The sequence below is a fragment of the Typopeltis vanoorti genome, chromosome 9 (assembly GCF_054136105.1).
Source record: "Typopeltis vanoorti isolate ZY-2024b chromosome 9, IOZ_Tvanoo_1.0, whole genome shotgun sequence".
NCBI classification, from domain to species: Eukaryota; Metazoa; Arthropoda; class Arachnida; order Uropygi; family Thelyphonidae; genus Typopeltis; species Typopeltis vanoorti.
Window position 1 is genome coordinate 97,571,153 of NC_143557.1, and position 26,223 is coordinate 97,597,375.

A 26,223-nucleotide genomic window follows, 5' to 3' on the forward strand; every position below is an offset into this window, starting at 1 on the left:
TTAACAACACTTAAAAAGATTTTATTGGATTTAAAACAAAACTCCATGCCAATCCTTTACTTTTTCATTTCAAAAATCTCTGAATACAATAAACAAATGAGCAATTTAATTGCATTTCCATGAAAACACTGCAAACTATAATGGCAGCATTCAATAGATCTTAATGAAGCATTCCAACCACATAGCTAACACAATAAATTACATTACAGTACCAACTGCACATGTTCCTTGTATCATAAGAACATTTTATATCTCTTATTCTTATGTACCTTAAAAGCCACATGCTAGAATTTGAAGTGACTTACTCTCTAAGTCAGTGCTGCACCCAGAGGGGGGGGAGGCAGTGGGCCCTGGCCCCCTCCAAAGAAAAAAGGAAAAAAAACACTAGAAAATTTTCAAAAAATCTTTTCCTAATAAAAATCCATTTTTTAAAAAAATTTATGTTGTGTAGTGTCTTCTATTTCTATAATTAGCGAGCATTGCAAATGCTCAGTCATAGGTCGTATGCGATGTGTAGTGTGTATTCTCAAATCATCTACTCTTGCCCCCCCCCCCAAAAAAAAAAAAATTAAATCCTGAGTGCACTACTGCTCTAGGTTCATTGTAAACAAATGAGAATCACAAATGTGCCACCTGTTACTGTTGCTTGATTATTACATCCCTGGAAAGTTGTGGATATTTGGTCTTTTTTTTTTTTTCCTACAGGAAATTGTCCCTTTACAGGGATGTAATAATCCAGCAACAGTAACAGATAGCACATTTGTTAAGAGGGTAAGATAGTTCCATTGCATAAAGGCAGCTCCAAGAAAGCGGTAGCAAATTACAGACCACATATCAGGAATGATTGTTAAAGTATTGGAAAAGTTAGTCAAAGGTAAAATCCAACATTGGGTAGATAGGGATGCAATACTCTATAGTGGGCAGCATGGCTTTGTAAAAGGTAGGTCCTGTCTTAGTAATTTATTCATATTTTATAATAAGGTGACAGCAGAGTTTAATAAAGGAAATGGCTATGCCATGATATTGCTGGACTTAGCAAAGGCATTTGACAGAATACCACATGGAAAACTATTACAAAAGATGGAGCAAATGAGAATGGATATTAAACTAATAGCATGGATTGGGGGGGGGGCTGACAGACAGACAGATGGTATATGGTGGAGTGGAACCTAGGAGAATCAGGGTGACTAGTGGAGTACCTTAGGGTTCCATACTAGGACCACTACACTCTAATTTGTACATTAATGATATAGGAAAAGATTTAAGAGGGGGATATTTAGTTGTTGGCTAATGATGCAAATCTAGAGAGAGTAATAGTAGATAAACGTAGATGTTGTAGAGATCCTGCAGGATGATTTAAATAAATTTTGCATTGTGGGTAAAGGATAATGACTGTCAATTTAATATTGCAAAATGTAAGGTTCGGGTTGAAATGGTTGCATATGGTATATCATATTGATGGTACTAGTTTGCAGGAAATTGATGAGGCCAGGAACATGGGGATAATAGTGGACAGAGAATTGAAGTTCAGAGGATATGTAAAATGGCTCAAAGGATTATAGGGAAGTTAGTTCTTTTTGATTTTTATAGCACAAAGACAATAAGCAAGTACAATAACATATGAATGATATGTTAGCAGAAATGTGTGAGGGAAAAAGGAGTGCAGTTTGTTAATGTGTGGAATGAGTTTGAAGAACGAAGTGAACTGTATAGGAGCAATGGACCATTTGAGTGGTTTTGGTGTGAGTCACTTGGAGAGACTGCTGCTGGAAGGTAGAGAAGTGAGTACAGAGAATGAATCTGATCAAGTGGTAAGTGATGTGGAAGAATGGGAGAGTAAGACAAGAGAGAGATTGAAGAGGTGGTTGTGAATGAAGAAGTGAGCAGCATGAGTATAGAGAATGAGAGAACAGGTGTGTAAGACATACAGGGAGGCTCAGGATGGACAGAGGAATGCAGCATGAGAAAGGCAAATACTCCAAGAGGATGTGAATGCATGTATATACAAAAAGGGAAGGGGATGACCTGGGATCAAGGGAAAACGGTTGGATCTGAAGAAGGTTCAAAGATGAATAAGGAGAAAAAGAAATGGCTCAAGTTAAGCATGGAGAAGTCACATCAAATAAGTGGCATCAGTGGAACTAGCTATAGATCTAGGAATAAGAATAATGCTAGAAGTGTAAGAAACAAGGCAAATGAAATGGTTGCATCAATTGAGTTTCTTCACCCCAAAATTGTTGGAATAAGTGAGACATGGTTGGATGAGGATAACATCCTGATAGAAATAGAGATGGAAGAGTATGATGTGTTTTGTGAGGATAGACAGAGTAAAAAGAGACGGGGGAGTGCTATTGATAATAGAGAAAGAGTTATGTCCATACAGAGTAAAGATGAAAGAGGGAAATAGTGCCAGTGGTTTTGAATCAGTATTGTGTGAGATAGAGGTGAATAGAATGAAATACTTAGTTGGATGTTGTTAGACCTGATAATGTGGATGGTAGTGACTATGAAATGTACAGTATAATGAAATTAGCCAAGCAAATAAGAAAAGGGTGATTTTAACCATGGTAATATAGACTGGGATGATGAGATAGCAACTGGAAGTAAAGAAAATGAGTTTCTTGAGTTTTTGAAGGACAACTACCTCAGACAGTATGTAACAGAGGGCACACGAGGATTGAGGGTTTTGGATTTGATCATCTCATCACAGGATGTAATTATAAATAAGGTTTCAAATCACCCTCCAGTTGGTGAGAGTGACCATGAAGTGATTACCGTGGTTGCCAGCAATGTGAGGACCTCTGTGAGAAAAGGGTATATGTGGAACTACAAGGCTATGATTATGAAGAGCTCAGGAGACAGTTTGCAGGTGTAACATGGGATGAGGAGTTAGCTAGAAAAGAGATCAATGCAGCTTGGGGATATTCAAGAACTATCTAGTAGAAGCAATGTCTGAATCTATTCCAAGGGTCAGAAGGTTAAATAAGGTAGGTGTGAAATGGATGAATGAACAAATTAAGCATGTGCTACACAGAAAAAAAGGCATTACAGAGGCAGCATAAGAGAAGTGGTAATAACCAATTCTATGAGCATTACAAAAACCAGGCAAGAAGGGTGACTTGGGTTGGTAATGGTAGCAAAAATGAAGTGTGAGCAGCAGCAGTTGACTAATGAAGCCAAAAATAATCCTAAGGAGTTCTTTCGATATGTATCCAGCAAAAAAAAAAAGAATGATTATGGAAAGATTACATTGATTGGAGAAAATAGTATAAGGACAACTGTTGTGGAAGATATAGTGGAGATACTTAATAAGTAGTTCATAAAGGTCTTTCATTCTTGTGAATGTGACATCATGGAGAGATTGAAAGCAGTTGATGATGGGGAGGAGAGAATGACTGTAAGTGAGCAATAGGTGTATGGGGAATTGAGCAAACTTGATGTTAATAAGGCTGTGAGACTTGATAATATATCACCACATATTCTGAAGGAATGTGCCAGTGAGAACTAGGATCCAGAATTGGGTTGACAACAAGGGACAAGAATCTCCTTACTCTACAAGTCAGTGTTCTCTGCATCATTCCCAGAATTCTTTATATTGTCCTCACAATTTTGGCAATATCTTTGATGAACAGCATGAATTTGCTAAAGGGAGGTCATGTTTTAGTAATCTACTTATTTATTACAATGAGGTGACGACTTCCTTGGATAGAGGAGAGGGACACATAGTAGTATACTTAGATTTTGCAAAAGCTTTTGATAGATTACTGCATGATAAGTTGATAGTCAAAGCGGATGTGGGTTGATATTAGAGTAGTGCATTGGATCGGAGACTGGCTATCTGATAGGTATCAGCAAGTTGTATAGGGGGAGCAGTATCCAGGAAGAGGAAAGTCACTAGTGGTGTGCCTCAGGGGTCTGTTTTAGGGCCATTGCTATTTAACCTGTATGTTAATGATATTGGCAAAGATTTGGATGGGATATTCAGTTGTTTGCAGTTGATGCACAGTTGGGACAAACTATGAAGAGTATAGATGTCGTGGCCTTACAAGAAGACTTGAATAAATTGAGTGAATGGGGATCGGAGTTCAATATTGCAAAATGTAAGGTTTTAAAATTTGGGAAACAAAGATGGGATGTAGAATTTATGCTTGGTGAGGATATACTGTTGGAGGTGGAGGAAATAAGAGGTCTTGGGGTGATAGCAGATAAGGATCTGAAATGTAATGGAAACATTGCCAAAATTGTGAGGACAATATAAAGAATTCTGGGAATGATGCAGAGAACACTGACTTGTAGAGTAAGGAGATTCTTGTTCCATCGTATAAGGCTTTGATTAGGCCACACATGGACTTTTGTGCGCAGATTTGATTACCTGGTTTTCAAAAGGATGAAGAGATATTGGAAAGGGTCCAGAGATTACTTACTAAGGTAGTTTCTGATTTGTGGAATGTCGAATATGAGGAAAGGTTGAGAAGATGCAATTCACAGAGTCTAGTGGATTGGAGGAAGAGGGGTGATATAATAGAGACCTAGAAGTTAGTAATCATTGTTGGAGAGGTTTTATAGCAGATGGTATGAGATCACGGGAGAACCAGAAGACATCCCTGGAAGCTGTATAAGGAGGGTGTGAGTAGGGGAGTGGGAAGCAAGTTTTTTGTATGCAGAGTTGTGAATGATTGGAATGCCTTGCCTGAGAGTGTGGTGTCTGCAGAGAATTTGAGTGTGTTTAAGGCATGGTATGATGAACTGTATGTATGACAAAAGGAACTCTTAGATGAGTCTTTTACTCCATGTGGGTCTTTGGATAATAATAATAATAAGACATCACAGGTCATACTGCACCAGGAAACAGGTTACAGCAGTATATATGGTAAACAGTTAGTATGACAATCACAAACACCCATGCACCTGGCAGGATTCAAACCCAGAGCCACTTGGCTGGAGAGCCATTAGACTATCTTATAACACTTGTTTTCCCATACTGCTTGTATACTTTCATTACTTGTGATCATCTTTTTGACTCACATTTTATTTATTCACTTCACTCTTTGTATACATTGAGCATACTGTGTCAGATGTGTCCTAATTCCCATGCTCTGTCAACCTCTTTCCCATTAATAATAATTCCCTCCCATATCATTGATGTTAGAAGGCTACAGAACTTTCAATAATCTAAAGTAGTTAATTCCACAGAAACTCTAGAAATTCACTTTCTCTTTGTTTCCATGCACTGTCTCTTCTCCTGATCCTCATTCATTTATAACTCCCCCATCAGCATTGCCCTCCTTTCCAAGTGTTGATGCAAACACACAAGAAGTATACAGGTATCCCTCGATTAACATGGTTAATTAATCCCTCGATGTTACTGCGTATATCAAAATTGCATTAATCAAATCTAATAAACAATGGTAAAAATTACAATTCGTTCATGATTGATTACTGCATTAATAATTCGTTTTATATGGTACTCTTTTAGGAAAGATAAAAAATGAATGCAAAGTAAATGTTTAATAAATACTTGTACCTACATTATTTACTGCAGTTTTTTTATCAAAAGAAGTCAAGAGTCGTTTGCACAGTTACGATAATAAGCAAAATGACTCTCCAGATCTCGGCAAATGAGCAATGAAACATAAAGAAAAAACACTGCAAATATAATACATGATGGTACAAATTCAGTTAATATTGAATCCAACATTATTTCATAGCCAAATATAGAAACTACAAGAGTTTCATGCCGAATATATAGAAACTGAAAGTTTTGGTGGATGCAAGCATAAGCAACCTTATGGGCAACTCATAGTAAAGGTGGAGTAAGCTCCAGATCACTTTCCTTAGTATTTTCCATAACGTAAAGCACATCTTCTAGAGAACAGTATGATAAATAAGTCTTTGGCTCTATTTTTTCAGTAATACATGATGGTTTATTTATTTTCAGTTACAATCTAGAAATTATTGAAAAAAGAATTAAAAAAAACAACAACTAAACCATACTATACTGACATCGGAGGTCGCGGTATCTCTCAGATACAATTTACTGTCAAATATCACAAACCTTTATATAACGTGTTAAACCAAACTGACAGCAAAAAACAGTGTGGAATATCACTCGTAACATATGAATGCACAGCTACTCATGACCTCCAAACTATACACTGAATTGTGTAAGAATATATATATTAAACATCTTGCATGTATCTGTCAGATCAGCTGCGAGCTCCGCAGGGTTAAAGGCGCGTTAATCAAAATTCTTGCCGCGTATATCAAGGGATTGCCAGAATTAATTTCGCCGCATTAATCAAATCCCGTGTTAAGCAAGGGATACCCGTATAGCATTTCTGCTGAAAAAAATATACATCAAAAGCAAAGTAGATATTAGTCCCATGATGAGCCTCCGATTCCATGGAGGTCTGATTTAATAATAATTACTAAATTAGTTTTACTTACAATATTTAAAAAGCAAAGGTATTTTCCACTGATGCATCTAGAATTTTCCTTAAAAGGATGGTTAGATTTATATTTAAAACAGAAAACTAATCATGTAATGCCTCCAAGGAATTCAGTGACTCATTGTAGGAGGATACCCCCATCCACCACTTAATCTTCCATCTGCATACATCATCATCTACACACACACACTACTCCATCTGTGCACCATCCATCAACAGTATTTTTGTCTGTTAATTGCTTATGTTCTCTGATTTACCTCTACTACATGCCGGATGAAAAACTCAAATTTCTGGGAGAAAGAAATGAAAAAGCCCACATAAATATTGTTCTTGTTATGGTGAAAATTGAGCTCAGGTCTTTTTCTAGTTTAAGGGTGCATTGTCATATCATCCTTTGAACTGCACTGTACTGCACTGCACTGCACTGCAGAGGTGTTTAATAGTTTGCTGTTCTCACATAGTTTGGTTAACAGTTTTGTGTTATTGCATAGTTTTGTTAATAGTTTAGTTTTGTGCTATCACATCCTATGACTGGTATTAACTTAATGTTCTCTGGCTTATGGAGCAAGGTAACTAAACCAGGTGTAACTGATGCTTAGAGATGTCTCTGCATGCCATTTATTCTATCCATAATAAGAATGGCTACAAGAGCATGACAGTTGATATATGCCAGGATTAGAGAGGGTTCCATCCAAAACAGAAGGCAAAAAGTTAGCAAATTTGAGGAACCTAAATGAATTTACCAGAGAGAGCTTCAGAATCTGAGCATATTCCAAAAATCTTTTGATATATATATATATATATTCCAAAAATCTTTTGATATATATATATATCAGGGGCGAATATTCCGGGTGTGCTAGGTGTGCGGTGTTCATCCACAAAATATCAGTATCACCGATATTATATTTTTGCATTTATTCCCGTTAAAGACTCCCCCAATTGTTTGCAGACTTCGTGCGATTCCTAAACTTGAACACAGTATACTAATGCTTCATTGTCCTCTTCACGAGGGTAATAAAGCATTAGTGTTTCATAAGTGAGGGCACTTTTCGACGCGTAAACATTGCGTCACATTTGTGTTAATAGCCCGGGTGTGCTATCGAAATGCATACACCATTGAGCCCTTTGAAAAGATGTAAAGAGGGTGCAGCAGGTCAAATTCTTAGCATTTTAGTATTTTTAAACTGATGAGAAGGTGAGGCTGGGTGAGCTAACATTTTGAGCTCACCCAGCACCTTGCGGCTGTGATTGGTTATTATGTCAACCAATCCAATTGAATGTTGTCACTTGTCATGAGATGAGCTCTTTCTGTATCCGATGGCTGTATTACAAACAGCTGCTACACATGTTTTCTGGAACTGAAAATTTGAAAGTGGATGTTAGGAGAAAAATGCTAATTTTTTTTTTCTTTTGCTTGTGCAGTATAGCATCTGTTGAGTTTTTAAAAGTTTTTTAATGGTATAGAGACATTTTTATTCTAGTCTTCGGAAACAACAGACAGTAAAAAAATATCTATTCCTGAATAAAAATTAATATTCTGTGTATTATATGACGTTGTTGATCTACAACAACAAATGCCAGCATATGTGAGATTGATAAGACAGAAGAACTGCTGATACTAAAAAATAAAAAAACTAACGAATATAGGATTCCCAAAAGTGTGGATAATTCCAATAATGATCAGATGTTATGTATACTGAGTCTCAGTAAACAAAATAAAATTCTTGGAAAACGGAACAAAATATACACAAACCAGAGAAATACACATAACATATGCAACAAATTTTACGAGATGATTTGCTGCTCCATCAAACCATATTTATTCCTGCAATACTCTCTCTTCATAAGTTTTTTTTATTTTAATTTTGCCATCATAAATTCACTTATTCATGTTTAGACTTTATAGGATTGTGCTATTCGCTATACCCAGCAACTTATAGGACACATATAATCACAAATGATAATTATTAATAATTCGTTTACCATTAATGAAAGTGTTTCTACTCACACTTATTCTTTCCTATTCTTACATGTCTTATAAATGATTCACATATTTTCATTTTTGAGTATTTCAAATATACCAACCAAATATAGCATTCCCCTTCATTGTTGTTTTCTAATAAATCCTAAAACAAACAGATTCCCCCACTCTATGCACAAATATTCAAAGTTATCCTGCACAATTAATTGCATTGGACCAATTAAGATGAGCACTGATGTGCTATGCACTCTCAAAACTTTCATAGATCGATAAAAATGCAATCACGTGGTCATGGGTGTCTGCAGAGGATGGACAGGCAAATGGGGCACTTCCCCCTGGGATCGAGTAAAAAATTGCACAATTATAATCGTAAAAGTGATTGAGATATGTAATCTTATACCCTTGACCCTGGGACACTTTGTCTGTCTTAAAATTTTATTATGGGTTGGCCTGTTTCGGCCCACGGCAGGATAGCCATAGAACACTTGTTTTATTGCAGCAATAAAACATGTGTTCCTGTTTTTGGTTCATCTTTTTCTGATTTGTGAAAAAAATGTTCATTACTGTTGTGAACAGAGACCAGTTTGTTTGCCCTCTGTGTCTAGTGAGTCACTGAGTGAAGTGTGAATTGTAAATTTATAGTGAAACCAATTTAAACAGAAAAATACATTTTTAAAAGGTAAGTGTATGTAATTTAATTTAGGATTTTGGATTAATTAATTAGTTGATTTTTAATAAAATATGCCGGTCAATTTTTTTTATATATGAAATTGTGCTAGCTAAAAACTATTAATTCTGAATACTTTTTTTCCCCCAAGAATTAAAGATAATTAAAATCGATGCAAAATGAAAATAATGTATTTATGGTTTCCACGACAAATAATTACATCAAAAAAATGCTAAAAGACGTTTATTCATGTAATTATTTAATTAAATCAATAATTATAAAAATTTATTGATGTAATTATTTGTCTCCAAGCTTTCAAGCTTCCCTCCCCCGGGAAAATTTTCTGCAGACGCATGCCCATACATGCGGTCAAATTGATGTGAAATTTGTAGCACGGGTTGCATAACCCACACAACAGCACACCCAACCGAAATGGGCATGCGACGCCACTGATATATATATGTATATATATGTGGAATGGGATTCCTGCCAACACCTTGCAATGACCAGGAATGTTTGGGAGTCTATATTGATCTATGATATTCTGTATGTTTTGAAGAAGATATATTTGTCTGATATGATACTGCATGAAATGAATAACAAGAATATTAAATAAATAATTTATTTATTTAATATTCTTGTCTGCGCGGTTAGCCTAGTGGCTATGTGGTTCGCAACCGTATGCCTGGGGAAGGAGTGTCCAAGGTTTGATTCCTATTGACGACATGAGGATCTTAAGGATCTTCTTCTTCAGCCATAGCTAAGTTAGCCAGTCTTGGGCATGGACAGCAGGGTTTTTTCCACCAGTTTATCTGGGGTTTTCATCCCGCAAGCAGGCAAACTGGCTCCGTGAACACACATGCTACAGTCATAGGATATAGTACGGCAAGGAAGGCAGCGGGGAACCACCTTGCTCATAATCATTTCCCGCATGGTAGCATATAGCTACCCCCACCAGCCGTATAGCTAAGGGAATAGAATATAATAGAATAATTTATTTAATGATCAATTGCCAGCAGTTGTTACATATAAATTCATTGCATCCAAATTGTTAGCAAATTTTTCAGCTCGAGCCTTCAAGGGCAGACTGTCTATTGAGAATCTGGTACTTCTTTTCGTAGTGCACCATCGAAGCAATGCTTCATCAATGTTGGTAAGCTCGCGCTTTCTAATTTTATTTACTTTTTGTTTGTTTCCACTTCTGATATGTAAACATCTTTATTTTTCCAGAATGTCTATATTGTTGAAGAGGACTAAGAAAACTTTTTACACACTTCAACAGTTTTCGCACCATGTTCTAACGCATGAATAATTTAAACTTTCTCATGAACTGAGAGACACTTTCTTTTAGTAGACATGTTTTTGATGGAAGGATTCATTTTTAACTGATTTTACACTCATGGCAGTGTTTGGGTAAAATAAGGGAGGAGGGACAGAGGCTAGATGGAAGAATGCAGATGTTCATAAAAGCTAAGTCACTCCTTTCATTTTCTGTTTATTTTAAGAAATGGGTATTCTAAGAACTATCCAAGCAGTTAAGATTGTTTGCATAGATGCCAAAATTTATACAGGATGTATAAATTTTGAGGATTTGAGGATATATGGGATTTATACAGTATGTATAAATTCCATACTGTAATACAATTGCTCATTATAAAAGTGAGCAATTGTTTGGGAATATGCACATAATAATAATGCACAAATTATAATCATTATGGCTTTTTGCTCATTACAGCCATGATTTCATTGTTTCTATACTGGTTATAAAAAAAGATAGACTATATATGTTCAGTAAAGTTGATTTGTGAGCAAGAATGATAAAGAACCATCAGATCCAAGTCAAATTAATGTGTTAAGGAATTGGTATATAGCCATAATTCTCTTTCTGGTGTGAAGTGTTTATTTGTTATAGGAAGAAATTAAAATCGCTGTGTATACAGAACCAAATCACAAAAATAACATCTACATATTACAACCACAAAGTATCTGATAGTTGATGGAAAGAGAAAGTCATCAAGTTGTTGATGGTATTTATTTTTTCAGTGTAGATCCTAAATATATTTTAAGAAGTGCTAGAAGAGGAGAGAATGGAAACAGTAGGAGAGATGGAATGAGAGAGAGGTATGAGAATGCTAGAAGACGAGAGGATGGAAACAGTAGGAGACACGGAATGAGAGAGGGATATGGAAGTGCTAGAAGTGGAGAAAATGGAAAAAGTAGGAGAGAGGGAATGAGAGAGATGTATGGGAGTGCTAGAAGAGGGGAGAATGGAAACAGTAGGAGAGAGAGGTATGGGAATGCTAGAAGAGAGAGAGAATAGCAGTAGAGGAGAGGGAATGAGAGAGACCTATGGGAGTGAAAGAAGAGGAGAGAATGGAAACAATAGGAGAGAGAGAATGGTAAGAGGTATAATGTATGGTGACTCAATGATCCGTGGTGTTCAAGATAGGATGCGTGAGGAGTGTTTGCCAGGAGGAACAATAGAAAGGGTGGCTATGGCAATTAAGAGAGGTGAAAGGGTGGATGAGATGATTGTGATGGTAGGAACAAATGATTTGAGTGGTAATGTAAGTCGGGCAGCGAGAGATATGAGATTTTTGCTTGAGGCTGTACGGAAGAAGACAGAGAGAGGAAAAAAATAGTGTGCGTGTTGCCTAGGTATGATAATGATGAGCTGAGCAGAAGAGCGGTGATATTGAATGGCATAATAGCGAGAATGTGTGACAAGAGAGGACTGGTATATGTGGATGCTTGGAGTGCGTTTGAGGAAAGAGAGGAATTTTATGCGAGAGACCGCTTACATTTGAATGAGGAAGGACGTAGGCATCTGAAGACATTGCTGTTCTGAACGAGTCAGTGTGTCCCAGGGAGGATGATAGCAGGGGTGGCCTCTTGTGGGATTGGATACTTGGGAGAAGGGAGACGATGTCAGGTAACACTGAGCCCAGTGGAGTCTAGAAGGAATAATGCTGGGTATAGAAACAATAGCATTTATATGCTTTATACTAATGCCAGGAGTATCCGGAATAAGGGAGAGTAATTGGTGGCGCAGATAGCATCAGCATGGCCAAAAATTATTGGGATCACTGAGACGTGGTTGACAGAAGGGGATATAATAACAGGAATAGAAGTCACTGGGTACAGCATTTTTCGTCAGGATAGGAGGGGAAAGCATGGTTGTGGGGTACTGCTTATGATAAGTGATGACCTATGTCCTCTAAGAGTGGAGGCTTTGGAAGGAAGTGAGACAAATGATTTTGAGAGCATATGGTGTGAGGTAGAGGTAGGCAAGACAGGATATTTAGTGGGGTGTTGCTACAGACCCAGGAGCACAGAGGATGGGGACCAGGAGATGATTAGACAGCTAAGTTTGGCAAGTGCAAGAAGAATGATTGTTATGGGAGATTTTAACTACAGTAGTATAAATTGTAGAGAGGAAGATGCATGTAGCAATAGGGGAATGGAATTTCTAGAATTCTTGAGGGACAAATGTCTTAGGCAACATGTAACAGAGGGAACAAGAGGTTCAAGAGTTTTGGATTTGGTTATAGCATCAGAAGAGTTGATAATAACTGAGATGACATCTCTCCCACCAGCTGGAGAGAGTGACCATATGGTTTTGACTTGGAAAATGAATAGACATGCAAGAGTATCAAAGAGACAGGAACTTATGTGGAATTATAATGCAGGTGATTATAATAGTCTTAGACGTCAACTTTGGGAAGTTTCATGGAGGGAGGAATTGGAAGACTGGGATATCATTAGTGTGTGGGAAATTGTGAAAGAATATTTGTTAGCAGCAATGGTAAGTTGTATACCACGAGTGAAGAAGAGGACACAATTTGAAGTAAAGTGGATGACAAACAATATTAAACAGGAATTGCATGTGAAAAAGAGGCTATGGAAGAGATATAAGGAGACAGGTGAAGAGAAGATGCATGAAGAATATAAGACACAGGCCAGAAGAGTGACAAGTGTGGTAAGGAAAGCAAAACTGGAATATGAGATGAGATTGGCTCTAAGATCCAAAGAAAATCCTAGGGAATTTTTTAGCTATGTGGCCAATAGGAGAAGAAATGACTGTGGAAGAATGATATTGTGGGATAAAAATGGGAATAGAGCGACTGATGAAGAGGACATAGTGGAATTGTTCAAGGAACACTTTATTGGAGTATTTCATCCTAGAGGAGTCAGTTTTAATGCTAGAGGGATAGAGCTGGTTCGAAGTTTAGAGGTACAGGAGGAGAATGTGTTTCAGATACTGAGTACTCTGGATGTCAGTAAAGCTTTAGGACTGAATGGTATTTCACCATGAGTTTTGAGAGAATGTGCTAGGGAACTGACAGTGCCTTTAACCTGGCTTTTCAATGAAAGTCTGGATGCAGGAAAGGTGCCCAGGGAATGGAAGGAAGGTAAGATAGTGCCATTGCCTAAGGGTGGTAACAGACTGGAAGTGTCTAATTATAGGCCAGTCTGTGTGTCATCAGTAGTTGTTAAGATCTTGGAGAAAGTAGTGAGGGACCGTATACAGCATTGGGCAGATGAGGGTAATGTTATCTGTGAGAGTCAATATGGATTTGTGAAAGGGTGCTCTTGTTTTAGCAATATGCTAGCCTTTTATAATAAAGTTACAAAAACATTAGATGAGGGAAAGACATATAATGCAATTTTCTTAGACTTAGCAAAGGCATTTGACAGGGTGCCACATGATAAGCTGATATTTAAGTTGCAGCACATGGGTCTGGATGTCAGATTGGTCAACTGGATTCAGGATTGGCTGTCTGATAGGTATCAGAGAGTTGTGTATGGTGGAGCAGTTTCAAGGAGACAGAGGGTTACAAGTGGGGTCCCACAGGGCTCAGTACTAGGACCTATATTGTTTAACCTTTATATCAATGACATTGCCAGTGGATTGCAAGGGGATATTCAGTTGTTTGCGGATGATGCGAAGCTGGGAAGGATTATTAGTAATAGTGCAGATGTGGTAGCCCTGCAAGAGGATTTGAATAAGCTAGATAGATGGGCAAATGAATGGGAGGTGTCAATTTAATGCAGCAAAATGTAAGGTCTTGAGGTTTGGGTAACATCGATGGGATGCTGCATACTCTATGGGAGGAGTTATACTGGAGGAAGTAGGGCAGACAAGAGATCTGGGATTAATGATTGATAGAAACCTGAAGTTTAGGGGACATTTTGCAAAGGTGGTGAAGGTAACACAGAGGATTGCTTCAATTATGAGAAGTACACTGACCTGCAGAGCTAAGAGGGTTATCATTCCGTTGTATAAGTCTCTGATCAGACTACACGTGGACTATTGTTCTCAGATTTGGTCCCCAGGATTTGAAGGGGATAAATTAACTGTGGAAAGGATACAAAGGTTTCAGGACTGTACAAGGATAGTTATGAGGATCGGCTGAGGGAATGTGGACTGCAGAGTTTGGTGGATAGAAGAAGGAGAGGTGATATGATTGAGACTTTTAAACTGTTGAGAGGTGGTTACAGGGTTGACACTGGGGAGTTCTTTCGCTTGGTTGAACAGCAGGAAGGAGTGATGACAAGAGGCCATCCCTGTAAGTTACGAAAGGAAACTGTGAGCAAGAGGGTGAGGAGTGGTTTCTTTGCGTGGAGGGTGGTTGAGCCGTGGAATGCATTGCCTGATGGAGTGGTGAGGGCGAGAACGGTCAATGAGTTTAAGGAGTGGTATGATAGACTTTGTGTTTCTTAAGGGGGGGACCTCCCCTCGATGAGTCTTGACAGACTATGTTCTTAGGAAGGACCTCCCACGATGAGTCTTTTGACTCCATGGAGGCCTGAATAATAATAATAATAATATTACAAGGTTGAAATATTTAATGATATCTTCTCAGAAATCATGAGATAACAGGACAGATTATTGCTTTTATCTTGGACAAGAATGATGTAAATAATTATTTACTGAATACTTTGTGAGGATGTAACATATTGGCATGAAGATGCTATGAATCTCCTAGAAGAGCAGCACATGCTAGGTCTGAAAGTGATGTAAAGAACCATAGACGTATTGAAGTGTTGAGTAGGCTGGATGTTAAAAGGCTGTGGGAATGGATGACATATCACCATGTATTTTTAGGGAATGTGTAAAAGAGTTGCCTACACTATTAACCTGGTTGTTTAGTGAGTCTTGCTATAGGGAAGGTCCCCCAGCGAGTAAAATAAACCAAAATACTGATACTATACAAAAATAGTATTAGGGATGTTTCCAATTTCAGACAAATCTATGCACAAGATTCTCTCTGATGCTTAGCATGAGCTTGTGAATGATAGTCTGGCATTAGCAATCTATTTGCATTTTATAATCAAGTGATGCCATTTGATGGATTACCATGTGACAGATTTGTAGACAAGATAGGAGATCAGAATGAATAATACATTATTCAGATGAAGGAGATTGGTTGTTTGAATGATACCAGAAAGTTTAATCTGGGAGATGGAGCAGTGCTCAAGTAAAGGAACATAACCAGCAGCATGCTGAAGGATTCTGTCTTTGTCTCTGACTGTTTAACTTATTTATTAATGACAATTCATATGGGTTGTTTTCTGAAGATGCAAAACCGGGAAGAGTTATAAGGAGTCATGTTGATATCACGTCCCTTCCCTAGATCGCAAATGTATAGAGCTGCACACAATATTAATGTAAATGAGCTTCAGGAGGCTGATGACATTCAAGGATTTGTGGGTGATGGTTTGATGTTCAGAAAGCAAACTATAAGTGTTGTGAAGACTGCATCTATTGCTGTTATAAGAAGTGACATACTGACAAGGGACTGCTGTGTGCAAATTCGGTCATCTGGTTTCCACTGTGATGTGGAAACTTGAGAGGATTCAGAGTGAATGACTAAAGCACTATCAATTTATTCTATATTTATTCTAAAAACCCTTTATTCTATGAAAAATCTCCTCCACATTAATCTGGTAACAATCCCATCACTAACTTATATGTCTCAATCATATCTTCTCTCTTTCTATTCACAAGGCGATAGAGATGTTGGTTAGTGAGATCTCCTGCAATGCAATGTGTGTTTTGTCCCCATGGAAGTTGCTAATAATAAACCCACACACACACACAATTTTGCCAATCCAAAATAGAATAGCAATATTGGATACTTTGTCTGATTTCAAAACAAATTATTATTGTTATTATTAATAATAATATTAAGTACCTCCATGAAGTCAGCAGACTCCATGGAGGTACTCCCACTCAACCAGCAACATGCCTGTCATATTGAACTTTGAAATAATTTACACTCCCTGCATTCACAATACAGTTACAATTAATTAGATAATACAGTCAAGTAATTTAAATGTATTGCTTGATAATTGGTTAAATGAGGTATATCAGCTTGACTTCAATATCCATTTTGATTGAATATTAGGACTCTTCAGTTTCAAATAAATATTTATATCACAAATTAATAAATAAATTGTTTCAAAGTTTATTTATTTTTCTATTTAATGTAGAAAAAATATCGAATTTGTGTCTCTTTTTACAAACACAGAACAATTAAATATTGATTACTCTCTTCTGGATGCAGAATTTAAATTCTTTACATATTTCATTATAGAGCCAACAAACTGTCTCACATGTCATTTTTGGCACATATACCTTTTGTTTGCCATCACTATCTCATTAATCTGCTATATCTACTATGTGCATGTAGGGAACTTATTTTTATTAAAGAAAAACAATCATAATGGTGGTCAATTTGCAAAATTTTCTAATGAAGAATGTTCTTCCTTTGGTTGAGAAATTATAAAGTCAAAATAATAAGAGCAGCAAATAAGCAGTATTTGCTGCTCTTATTAATTTAATGAAGACTATATTTCTATAAATACTCTGGTATTTTTAACTTTTATACAAGCAATCAGAATATTAAAAAATTAATTAATTCTGCAATTTCATAATTTTGGATCTCTTGTAATTAAATGTCTGTTAACTTGATATAATTTTACCTGTAAACTAAATTGGGTGTGACTGAATTTTCACATTTATTTTATTGAAATTAAGATTTTAAATTACATAAAACATGAATAGTTCTAATTATTTTTAGGATTATTCATTTAATTATAAAATGAATTTATAAAAATTATAATAGAAAGTACATTTTTAATTTTAGAAATTTAACAAGAACTTATTTGCTAATAATTCAGAATAAATGGTCTAATGTTATATTCTCTCTCAATCTGGAGTGCAGTAGCAGCATCAGAAATGGGGATTGAAGGTGTGAATGACTACGCTGAAATTTTATGCGAAGAATGTGGATGTGAGTTTGCTGATGTAGCATCTCTTCATACTCACACAGAAATTTATCATATCAAAAATTCTGCCAAAGAAGCAAAATGCACCTCCTATAGGCATCTTTTTTCCTGTGTTGTATGTGGCTTTAGTTGTGCTATCCAGAGCATGATGATGGAACATATGCGAGTACACACTGGTCAAATGCTGAAATGTCGAGGAGGAAGTGACTGTAAATTTGAAACACCGTTTGATTCTGTTCTTAGAAATCATGTGATACAAAAACACAATGATAACATTCGCTGTCCTCACTGTGGCCTTCCTTGTTTCAGTCAACATTCCTTCATCAGCCATTACAGAAATCTTCATCATTCCATCACTTGTGTCTTATGTAGGAAGATTGAGTTAAAAGACTTCAATGCATATAAGGATAACTACACCTCATTCAAATCTCTTTCTGGGGCCTTCATTAATACACCTAAGTTTGACTTGTCAACTACAGATAAGATGAGCATTAAAACTGAAGCTTGCAATTCAGAAGGTGAAAACAGCATGTTTTTGGTGAGCAGCCAAGAAAAAATTCGGAGATCTCGAAAACAGACTACACCAAGGAGAGTGCTGCAAGCAGAGTCTACATTACCTTATAGTACACTGAAGAAATCTGGTGTATTGTGTGATACAGGAACATTGGATGCCGATGATGATCGCAAAAGGTTTTTGGCCAAGTATACTGAAAAGCTTCTCAAATTTGCTGAGCAACCCCTTCTGACATGTAAACAGTGTTACAGAAAAACCCTTTATTACAGAAATAGTACAAATTTGTTATTGCATACTGCATGGCACCATTTCCAGAAGAACTTTCCCTGTAACAGCTGCGGCTTAAAATTCAAACACAAATACCAGTTAATTTTACATAATAAAAAAATGCATAATGAAATTAAATAAACATAGTTATTTGATGTCCCATTGTTATAAGTTTGTTGCTTTGAAATCATATAGAATAATTTAACATTGTGTTAACAAACATCTTTAATAGAATTCCTAGTAGCATTCAAGATCTCTGTTTGATCTAAAGGATTAATGTATTTTTCTCACTCTCTTCGTGAGCTTATATATTAACTGCATTCTTTTTAAAGCATGTCAGAATGAAAGATATTGTGGAAGTTTAATTTTCCTCTGCAAAACTTGTGAAATACTGAGGCTGAAGCTTTTTAGGATTGTTGTTATTTGGAATGTACAAGAAAAATAGAAATGAAATGTCCTAAAATGCTACTTTGGCTTTTCAGTACTAAGCTTATATTCAGTAATTTAAAAGAAAATTTGATTATATTATGATTTACAAAGCAGAAAACTATATTTGCCACTATTAGTATGGCTTAGTTTTGGAGATTTAATGTTCAGAAAATTCACAGTTTTGAAGTATGTTCCATTAGCTGTCAAAATTCTGTTAAACTAAAAATCCAGCAAAGAGAGAGAGCGTTGGATCACCAGTTTTTTTTCTCTTTTTGTTTAGCTGTGTGTGTAATGGTGTAATGATGGATGGTGCTTTCTTCAGATTTCTCTACTAATGCAAGTGTTCCTCAGGATCTGCTATAATCATCCACTCTTCCTCATATACATAAGTGACCCTCTCTCACTAACCTCGAATCTCATCTATAGTTTTGCTAATGACAGCACTCTTCTCTTACTTTGCAGCACTCAAACATTCCAAATTTCAAGAGCTTAATCAATATCCTAAACACTTATTACTTTCAAAAACAGTGAAGATGATATCCTGGTCATCATCAATATTTCTTTTCGAGTCTTTCACTATAGAAGCGAAAGACTTTTTCAGGAATAAATGTATGCTCTACAGAACCCTAATTTAAATAAATTTGACTGAAGAAACTGCCAAAGATCTGGGAGGCTGTTATCCTCAAAAAATAACAAAATCAGCTAGTCTTGACCACATCACAGGATATTACGATACCAAATTGAATATTCTGTGTTCATTTTCTACATTGTGTACTTTTGTGATTAATCTTGAAAATGCTTCAGTGGAGACAAAATATTGTATTTTATATATTGTAATGTACTGACTAACTATATATTACTTTGCCAGTGAGAGTTCATAATTTCTTGAGCATCTCTATCATACATTGGTCTCTATCAAGCAATCACATTTTCTCACCCTAGATAATACATACTCAAAAAGTGATCACTGAATGATTCACCTATTTCTTCTGCTTCTGTCATCTGCATTTATTAGTCTTCCATAATTCTTTCTTTTATTAGCCACACATATGGCAAAAAACTTAAATTTCTTTTGGCCTGCTTAAAAAATTTCCTCTCAAAATCTGTTTTTGTCTTTCTTAGCATTAAGGAGCTCCTACTTAATGATGCTACTCATCCATTTAATTCCCACCAGATTTATCCTCCTGACCATGGACTGCAAGGAAAGGATGTTGGCAGCACATGGAAAATAGTTAAGAGATGTTTGAGAGAAATAGTATCAAACATCCTTCCCTTATAGATTTTTATGCAGTGATACTGCTGAGCCTTCCTAAGGATTACACTGAAAATCCACATGCTTAGTCAATTTCCAGTTAAGACTGCATGATCACACTCTTCCTAACTAAATCATCTAATCTTCCCTGGCTACCACAGTAATGGACGAATCCTGTAATGCTATCATCAGATCCAACACTCTCAAACCTTAGTCTCTTCAATAAAAACATTTAAATTACTGAAGGGTTTTTATAGAATTGATGCAGGGGAAATGTTTCAGCTGTGTGATAGTGATGGAAGAACAAGAGGTCATCCCTGGAAATTAAAGAAGAGTGTGGTTAACAAGGGTGTGAGAACAAAGTTTTTTGCCTGGAGGGTGGTGAATGAATGGAATTCATTGCCTGACTTAGTTGTGAGTTCTTCGTCTGTAAATGAATTCAAGAAGAGATATGACAGATATTGTTTTGCTAGTTTTGGTCTCTCGCGATGAGTCTACTGACTCCATGGAGATACCCATAATAATAATAATAATAATAATTTTAGGTAATTATCTCTGAGTAGTTATCTACGTTCTGGAAACTCAACCCCTCCCACATCTGTTCTTTCTTCCTTCCAGTCCACGTCCCCATAGTTAGTCTCCTATAATAATTACTCACAATGTGCTTGTTGAGCTAATGAACTTCTGTTTTACCAAGATTCCTTACCTCTTCCACCTCCTGGAGCAAAGTTCATCTAATCTTCCCTGGCCAAAGTTCTACACTTAGCAACACTGAAGTAGCAGCTCCCCCCCTCCATTCTTGCTACCCTGTCCATTGCACATCTAAGTTCCTTTCACCAGTTGACTGACTCAATCATTTCAATCCTTCTCATTTACAAAACTTTATGATTTACATTCCTTCAGTTATTCTCTGGATCTGCATCAGTGTTTTATCTCCTTGAAATTCAGGTGATCTCTATACTCATTTGGATTCACAACACTTTTTCTCAATTTGCTCCTATCATGTTGTGGCAGCAGATTTGCAATCTTTACTTGCCCTTTCTCTGTTCTTTTGCATTTCTTCTAGCAACTCTTTAGTTACTAGAAGTGTCCATTAATTTTTATACAAGATCTATTGCTCCAAATAATATATCCATTTGCAATCAACTTTACTTAAAAAATTGTTTATTAATTTATTTATTTTTACTTAAAAATAAATAAACTAAAAAAAAAAAAACTTAAACTGTAGTTTAAATTGTAGTTAAAATTTTGAATTTGGCTTCTTAGCAATCCCAGAAGGGACTGGTAAAAGCCAAATAGCCCTTTAAATTAAACACTTTTTATCACAATATTCAGACATGTAGGATAGTTCAGACTTCATTAATAACCTAGGCAACAACAATGCTTTTATGATGGTATTGTTAATAATAAAAAAAACAAAACAAAAACTATTATTTTGAACTTCATCGAGTGTCAAAATTTCCATTGCTTGTTCAACTGCAATAATTCCACAATTTCGTTTTGTAATTTCTTACATAATTACTCAGAGCATTTCATTAACGCAAGTCCAAGTGTTTCTGTTGAAGTGATTTGGTACTTTGTCTTAATTGTATTCATTTGCAAAAATGCTGCTTTGCACATACACATTGAACCAAAGAATGAATACACACAAATTTTTTGTACATTTTCTTAAATTGGGATGCTTGTCACTTAGCAGATATTTCAAAAAATTATCTTCCGATGCTTTGACAAAAACATCATTTTGTAAGGTTATTATTTCTGCCTCACATTCAAGAATGTCTGTATGAAAGATTTGCTGCATTCTAATAACATTAACTATTATATAGTAATAACACAAATTTTTAACAAGGTACATTCTTGATAACTGCTATCTTAAGAGGAATATATGAATATGTTATTGGTGATTGACTAAAAACTTGACGGGACTGACTAGTTGACTGTGATCAACATTATGGATTCCATTGGTTTAAAGTCATCTAGATGTGGTTGGTGGATCAAGACTTTATATAGGTGAACAACTATTTTCCTGTTCTGATTTCTCAAAGTCTTGTTCATTTCTGATACATTATGTGCTGTACATAATCCATTCATAATACTTCACAGTTAGAGTAAGGCATAAATTACTTTTACACATATTCAGATCTCAATTATTACCAATAAGATAAAAATTTTAATTGTGTGGATTTCCACTGAACTTTTAACAAATTTAAAGGAGGATGAAAAGCTGGAGCCTCAGACTTTCACAGAATAACTTCGAATGCTTGTTTATGTATGTGTGGGATTTAATAAAAACTATTCTTAATAATACATTAAGTGATAAAATTTAGAAATAGATACTGCACAGTAGTGTAGTTTAATAAGATATACATTTCCAGATCAGTTAGAAATAGATTGTACTGGTTATATACATGTAAATTGTTTTTAGATGATTTGTGATGCATTATTCTATAGTTTCTTAGACATGTAAAATATTTAAGTGAATGAAAACATAATATTTTAAGCATTTATAAAGTCTAATTTTTTCTGTTTACAAATAAAAGTTACATCCAAAAGTACATAAAATATTGAGGAATAAACAAAATCTAGAGGGAATGCAAAAGAGGAGCATACAGTACTTTACATACAGTAAAGTACTGTATGTAAAGTACTTCTACATACAGTACTTTAAATTTGTTTGAAGTGTTGAAGAACTGTATATTGCAATCATAGCTGAATTATTGTTTTCAAATGTTACAACATTGTATTTTATCTGTTCTATTCTTGTTTTTTAAGTTTTGCTACCTATGCTTATGTTAATATTTTTGTTTTCAATTAATGCATGTGTGTGTGTGTGTAGTTATAAATACTACAAAAATATTTGGTGTGCAAATGCAACACTGAATAGTGTACATGTTAAACGATACCTATTGAAAAGCTATTTTGTTAAAATTATGCGAAGTACAATATGTTACATGTTTCTGTTATGAAAAGAGATGCAGTTACTTTTCATTAAAATAACTTTCAGTGCAGTACATAAAACCACACTATGTCCCTGATTCCAAGTTCATGTATATCTTCTTGTACATAGTGGTGTAATCATAGTTTGTTAATATTAAGAATGGTTGAAGGTTTTAAATACAAAAGTTTAATATTGATTTGTTACATGAACAATTAGAAACGTATGAAACTTGTAGCTTGTTATACATTTTTTTTTGACACATAATGATAAATTTTAAAATAATAGGTTTTCTTTTGAAGTATGCTTGCATCCTCTTATTACCGGTGAGCTATTGTATCTTACTACAGCATCGCTGTAACTGTGTGATTTAAGATAAAATGTTATTTATGATTTGTCAATAATTTAGATTTTTATTATATTTTAGAAAATTTCTTGTTTATGAGGCCAATGGTTAGTTAACAATATATGAGTATCACATGTATACATTGATAAAATATTTCTGTAAGGTTTTTTTTTTTTTTTTTTTTCTTGAATGGAAGTAATCTAGTCCTGATGAAGTAATCTAGAAAGTAATAGGGCAGATACTTCAACAAAACCTGAGCCATGCTGTGAAAAGAAAATTTTACATAGTTTCTAAGTGATAATATATTTTTATGATTTGTAGTTATGTAGTTTCCTAGAATAACTTATAAGCTAAACAAATTCATGTAACATCACAAGTTTTGAGATCTATTGATATTAATAACTGGAGAAAATCTTAATTAAATATTAATCCATATCATGAATTATCTGAAAAACAACTACATGAAAACCAAAAATGTCAGTAGCACTCTTGTTTCAAGCCCAAGACTATATTATTTAGGACAGGGATGTCCAATCTTAGGCAATCCGAGGGCCTCATTAAAAAAAAAAAAAATTTATCCCAGGGCTGCATCCAGAATAATAAATATATATAGTACATATATTAAATTACTTGGAGGGTCCTACCATTAGTTAGGTTAAACAAGCACTTAGAAAATTTCATAAGAAAGGTCATGGTGCTTATAAAAGTTTTTATTGAAAAAGTAGACAAGAAACAATATTGTTTATTTCATTTTAGCGAGAGCTCTGTGGCAGTTTGACATCATTTACCCAAGTACCTATATCATTTTCGATGCTTGTAATTGCCAATCGCAGTAAATTTGCAAGGGAATTATCTGTCAATGAACATCTGTACTTTGATTTAATGAATTTCATCATTGAAAAAGTGCTTTGGCAAAGATATGTGCTCCCGAGCATTGAGCACATCTTGAGTCCAAAGTTCCTCAGTTTCGGGTACCTCTCTATTGGTAGTAATTTAAAAAAATCTCCTTTTTCACTTCTGTTAGTATAAAAAAGTGTAAGAACGCTTCTTTGACACATCTAATATTTGAAAAACACATGGGTGTAATATAAAAACACCAAATAAAATTACCAACATCGAGATTATCGATTAGTGATAGAATTAAAATATCTAATACACATTTGATTCAAATTGTTTTTTTTTGTTTTTTTTCGCTTGTGAAAATCAAAACCCTTAGGCGGGCCGCACAAAATTGCACTGCAGGCTGGATGCAGCCTGTGTTTTGGACAGCCCTGATTTAGGATAATAAATGCAACACGATTATTCTGGGAACAATGAAATGTCCAAAAACCGCGAGTAACATATTTACATACAAATGCAAAGCTGCACTACTCACTGAAACATTATTCTGAGGCTGGAGATCAGCAGAATGATAAAAAATATCGTGCATTTTTTTACATTCTGTTAGTTTTGGAGGAAATGAAGTCTTCCAGGAACAGTTTCTGTACTTTGATTCTTGGTCTTCTTTAGATTTCATTTTGTCCTCCTTAGATTTAATCATCACTATTCATATTTTAGTTGTTGTTTTTGATATAGCTTTTGCATAAAAGGTGGTTTTGTTCTATCTATCCAAATTAATGGGGCTCCATCATTAATAAAAAAGATGCTAGAAATACCTGGAAATGGAAAAATTCTTTTTCTGTCATAATAACTTAATGGCAAAATATTGTCAGCAGCTTGGAATAAGACTATGTCATGTAGTTTGAAAAAGTAAGTTACTTTGTGTATGCAGGGCAAATGTGATTTATTTTTAGAGTTTTTGTTGGTTTTTTCCCCTAATAATTTTGTGCATGTTTTCTTGTTATACCCATTATGTACAAATGTTGTAATAAGGGTCTAGTTCCAAGAACAGCACTGGTTCAGACAATAAATGCACTCTGTCCTTCAGGATAAAATTTTAAAAAATAAAAATAAAATGTATACTCTCTCTCACACACACATACATACATATGGAATTTTTCATTAGAATGGATGATATAGTTAACAAATTGCCTTGAAACTCAAGAAATAAACTGCCCCATCTTTTTATTTTGTTGCTTTTTTATTATTATCAGGTGATTAGACTTTTTTAGTATTCTTTAGATATTGATGATGAACCACATCGTTTTACAGAAGTCTAAACAAAATTCAAACAGGAATGTGTTTTTTGATAACACAACAGATATAGACATACAGTTGAGTAAACTGGTTTTGATTTTTCTGAGAATTTATATAAGCTTCTTTTTTCCTTTAGTGCCACATTAGCAGTGATTGTAATGCAATTGCAACTGCTGTGTTGATGTTTTCCCAACTGTATGAAGGATCATCTCCCTTCTAATGTGGCATGATTCCAAGTTGTGGAGGAAGTAATGCCCAAATAAGTTCAAACAACTTCAATATGTACTGCAATTTAAACCTTTCAAAATTGTCTAATGCCAAGGGAATGCACACACAAGACAAACAGAATACGGTTTACATTTTTTTCCATTCTACAACTTTCCAAGAAGGGTTATGTAAACATATTTCATGGTATAAATTATTTGTGTGGCTTTCTAGATTATACCATCTCAATTTAATTAGGAGCATATGAATTGTAAATTAAATGCTCACATATAAATGAAATGGTAGAGAAATGTAACCAATTTTAAGAATTATGTTGGGTTAGAAGAGCCAGGAAGAGACAAACCAAAAGTGAAATTTAACTAACTGATTCCAGCTTTTCTAATCATACAAATTCTGAGTAATTAATGTATGATCTTTATCTCATACTTAGAAATTTAATTGGCATATAAAAAAATCCACACAGAGAAGTGTCCAGTTTTAGTATTACACAACCAAATTTCATTCAAGGCTGTAATTTGTACAGTATTCTTTTATTAACAGTTTGCTGTCATTTGTATCCTCAAGGGATGTGCAAAATACACAACAGTACTACATAATGAAGTTTATACTATTGCTAGATTCTTATCAACAACCTTCTTTCAAATTTCGGGTTTCTATACTGTCAGATTTTTATCTTCAAAGGCACTACTAATATTAATCCATCTTGGTCTTTTTCTGGTTATCCTAT

General features: G+C 35.1%; 1 protein-coding gene across 5 annotated transcripts in view; it reads left to right on the forward strand.

Annotated features, from left to right (window-relative positions):
* Positions 1 to 26,223, forward strand: part of LOC150103284 (uncharacterized) — a 162,990-nt gene that overhangs the window by 121,606 nt on the left and 15,161 nt on the right. For 3 of the 5 annotated variants that reach the window (XM_090397891.1, XM_090397892.1, XM_090397890.1), the window contains one exon: positions 17,329 to 18,328. The exons of 1 other annotated variant lie outside the window; for it this stretch is intronic. In XM_090397891.1, the coding sequence (XP_090254017.1) occupies positions 17,329 to 18,314 (986 nt within the window). In that variant the 3' untranslated portion in view covers positions 18,315 to 18,328. Of the gene's footprint in view, positions 1 to 17,250; positions 18,329 to 26,223 lie in introns of those variants that run through there. One more of the 5 variants, XM_090397894.1, reaches the window with a different exon arrangement.